We start from the raw sequence: 4,362 nt of genomic DNA, 5'->3' as shown, positions 1-4,362 counted from the left end.
AATATATTTCTATAACTGTCCTTGACATTAATACGTTACCAGCAGTAAGCTGCATCAAGCGACTTTATCTGTCGCAAATAAAATTCTCAAGTAGATTGACATAAGAAGGTAAATGATAAAAGTTCTTGTCGATAATCAATGCTCAAATGTACAATCTGATTTGTACAAACAAACACCAAAGTACGAAAATAACCAAAAATCTACACACAACACAATTTTGTTTATTTTTATGTCCACAGTTTATAGAGGATGAGAAATCAAGGCTAACAGAAAGCAATCCAGTTCATAGTGCCTAATTTTTACTGTAGTTATTATGTAAACCAATGATTCTTAAACCGATTGGTAGCGCCCCTTGGGACATTATGAGCTCAGAAAGGGGAGGAAAATATCAAGAGGGCGCTATGGAGTGCTGGTATTTTGGAGAAGTCGTATATTTCTTACAAACAAAACATTTAATTCAAACCAAGTGCAATGCTTATAAATTAAGTAAATTTTCAAAAACGTTTGTCAGCTAACGTCAAAATATGACTAATAATGTGGCAGGTTCAAAATAATTACATCATATAAGACACTCTAAGGCGGTGAGTTGGCAGAATCGTTAATACGCCGGACAAAATGCTTAACGGTATTTCTTTCAGTTCTTTACGCTTTGAATTCAAATAGCACCAGGGTCAACCTTGCTTTTCATCCTTTTCGGATCGATAAAATGAAGTAGCAGTCACGATTTGATCGAACTGCGAAATAGTTCCCAGTTGTTTGTGATGATGAAAAAAAAGAAGGTCGAAGTGCCACATATATGGTACCGCAAACCAACTTAGAGCTTTCTGTCCACAGCAGAGGGCGAAAATAGGACGCCTTCTCAAATGCTACAGACATACACACAGCAGCAGCAAAAACAGCAACCACAACACCAACAGCAGCAGAGATTGCAAAAGCAGCAGCAGAGACTGCAAAAGCATCAGTAGGCTACAGGAACAGTAGCAACAGTAGCTATATAGGTTGATAAATATATCTTACAACGTGGTGTATTTAACAACCTCTACTATTGAACAGAGCAAAATAGCTTCCAGACATTTAAAAAAAACAAAAACATGACGAACAGGCGAAAAACTTATTTTGTACTGACAAAAAATTTACATTAATTAACAGTGAAACTCCCACTAAATCATTAGAAAAGGTGCATAATAATAATATAATAACAGGTATATCTCTAAACAATAGTTATATGGCAACTCATGTTTTCCAGAATAAAATAAAGGAAGTAGAAAAATATCTTTTGGTCGATTGCGTACTTTCGTGTTTGTACAACAATAACACATGATCTAATAACCAGTTCCCCTTTATGAATAAAATTGTTTTCATAATATTTGGATTGTTTTCATAATAGTTGGAAAGAACTAGCCTAACAGAGACCTGGGAAAGAAAAGAAATGTATTCATATTAAGAATATATATATATATATCAAAGGCTTTTCGCGAGGAATGAGCTCATAATCTCGATTTCCAAGATTCTGTGAGACGCCGGTCTGTCGTAGGATTACTCACTTTTGCCAGCTGAGTGGACTGGATTGACGTGAAATGGTGTGTTTTGCTCAAGAACACAACATATCAGCTTGTCTAGGAACTGAAACCACAATCTTGCAATCATTGTGATGTCATAATCACTTAACCACTAAGCCACGCGTGTGCCTCCGTAACATTCATATTAAGATAATAGAAAATGTTAACCTTATTGAGAACTAGCGGGACTCGTGAATATTTCACGGATTTAAACTTACTGGGTTATTTCTGAAAACTTTATTCAAAAACCTGTGTTGTGTCTGTATCAAAAGAGAGTCGCTCATCTGCTAATTGAAAAGTGAAGGAAATTAGGATACGATGGCGACTTTGTGCATTTTATATATACACTTTATATACTTTATACACAATTTTATAGATTTAATACACAGCACTCTCCCTCTTTCTCTCGCACTCTTTACCTTACCCTCTTTTTCTCTCTCCTTTCTCTTTCGCTCTCTGCCTTTTCCTTCAACTAATCACGTGAAAGTGTTACAGACGGACTAAGTAACGGAGGAAAAAAACTTAGTTAAAAAAAGAATTACACATTTCACTCACCACCATCTCTCCCTTTGCCTCCCCTCTCTCATTCGTCCCCTCGACACCCTCCCTTCCGTTCTTCCCCTTCCCCTTCAACCAATCACATGGAAGCGTTACGGACGGGCTAAGTAACGGAGTGACAGGCAGAATTATTATGACAGCATTCATTGCAGCAGTTTTCAGATGGAATACACGATTCTTTTGAGAGAAATATAAATCCAAAGTTCTATAAAGCCACCGAATATTAAACTAAACTAAAATATTAAACTAGAATACGAAACTAAACTGTGATCAAATGTAACACTTACTAGTCCAAAATTGTGTATATTACTCCATAATCATCGAATACTCTTTGTTTTAGATCCTTATATCTACGTAATCTGATATTCTTTTGTTTGTTTTAATACGATATCAGGAATTGTTTCATTTGAACGAATCATGAATAGCAATCGTTTGAAAGAAAAATTACTTGTTTGAACGTGTAGCTGCATTTAAAAAAACATGTACCACTTGTAAATGATTATAAAAGAGATGAATTTAAGAAGATTTGATATTTTATTGCGTACCTCGTGAGAAAAGTGTCTTAAATAGCAAGCGCATTTCTTTTCGAAACCTTTTAGAAAAAAGTCCATAAAGAAGTGGGTTAATAGCAGAGCTGAGATAAAAAGAATACAGTAACGATTTGTAAATGGCATGGTCTTTATGACTTGTAATATTGGTAAAATTTTTAGTAGACACCTTCAAGAATGCTCCAGCGAAATGTGGTAAATAAGTCACCATCCAGACCAAAGTAATGGTCAACAAAATGAAACTGGTTCTAACTGGATTCATTGACGCTCTTTTAACACTCACTAAAGAGAACGAGCGCTTTATTGGACATATATCAGTGGACATGCCTTCATTTTGGGTAGAGGGTTCAGTTGTGATTGAAATGTCAAAAATACTACTTCTTTTAAAATTCTTGGCTGTGTAAGTGTTCCAAATACTCTTTCCAATCAGTATGTATACTACTAAGATAAAAATAAATAACGAATAACAAGCGGTTGCCAGAATAATATGATAGATTACAGGATAGACTGTGTCAATTACATTTGAAGAAATAGAACAATCTTTTGCTATATTTCCACATTGTCTGATCATTCTGATCTGTTGGCCGTACAAAAAAAGTGTTGGTATACTCAAAATAAAGGAAATGGTGATTAAAACTGTCAGAATTTTCTTTGCTTTGCGAATGCTAATTTTTTTTTTAAGAGGCTTACATATAAGCAAGTATCTATCGATTGCTATACTAAATACAATCAGAGCTGAAGTGATTATGGCTAGACAAACACAAAAGCGTATCGCACGACATGCAACATCACTCTCAAAAATGTAAGAATAATATAGAACGATAAGTTCCATAGGTATACATACTATGCAAATTAGAAAATCGCATATTGAAAGTGTTACAATAAATAATTTTGTAGCGTTTGGATAAAATTTATGATAGTATATATAGGTTACAAAGAAATTTCCAGTTCCTCCAATTATCATAGAAATTGTTAGAAACATTATTATAGGAAGATAAGCATTCACAATATCAGCATTCAATTTTTCTACACTAATAACACATTCGTTGATGCTTTTATTTTGTTCCATTTTTTTTTTCCACCTTCTTGGGAATGTCGCTTCAAAGTTTAAAGACAGCTTTTTGGTTTATTTCCTGGAAAGATAGAAATCGGTGATGCATAAATATTTTAGATATTTTAGTTCAAAATGTTGTTTGAAATGAAATGTTAAATGTTACCCTGAAATATTAAGTCTACTAAGATTTATATAAGAAAAAACTATTTCGGAGATGTCCTTGCCGGGCAAGTAATTTCATCTGACATCGTGTGTTGAGACTAAAACAGTTTCAGTTTGCAAGACAAATATTATCCATTCAAAACACACAGAGAGCGTTTGTTTCCCTTAAGCATTTATTATTTGTTACATGCTGTCAAAATTTTCGTTGCATGAACTGCAACCTGATCACTGACAATATTACACAATATCACTATATTACAAATAACAAATGTTTTTAAGTGAAGTTAATAGATATTGTGTGTTTCTGAATGGCTAACAAATAATATATCTATAACAAAAAATAGGCAGAGTAATAATTCATAATTTTTTTATGGATAAATATTTGTGTAGATACATTTTGGATATTAAATGGTCAAACATCAATCAAAAATTAAGAAGAGATAATATATAAACCTTATATTTGTGAATATATATATATATA

General features: G+C 33.3%; 1 protein-coding gene across 1 annotated transcript in view; it reads right to left on the bottom strand.

Moving 5' to 3' along the window:
• Positions 1–2,632: 2,632 nt before the first annotated feature.
• The window catches only part of LOC106870482 (orexin receptor type 2), a 10,416-nt gene continuing 8,686 nt past the window's right edge, over positions 2,633–4,362 (bottom strand). Inside the window, exon 2 of the mRNA XM_014916595.2 lies at positions 2,633–3,798. Coding sequence (XP_014772081.1) covers positions 2,652–3,734 — 1,083 coding nt within the window. The 5' untranslated portion in view covers positions 3,735–3,798 and the 3' untranslated portion in view covers positions 2,633–2,651. The remainder of the gene's footprint in view (positions 3,799–4,362) is intronic.

Source organism: Octopus bimaculoides, chromosome 18, assembly GCF_001194135.2.
Source record: "Octopus bimaculoides isolate UCB-OBI-ISO-001 chromosome 18, ASM119413v2, whole genome shotgun sequence".
NCBI classification, from domain to species: Eukaryota; Metazoa; Mollusca; class Cephalopoda; order Octopoda; family Octopodidae; genus Octopus; species Octopus bimaculoides.
Note: the sequence above shows the minus strand (reverse complement) of the source record. Positions and strands in the feature narration are given on the sequence as shown.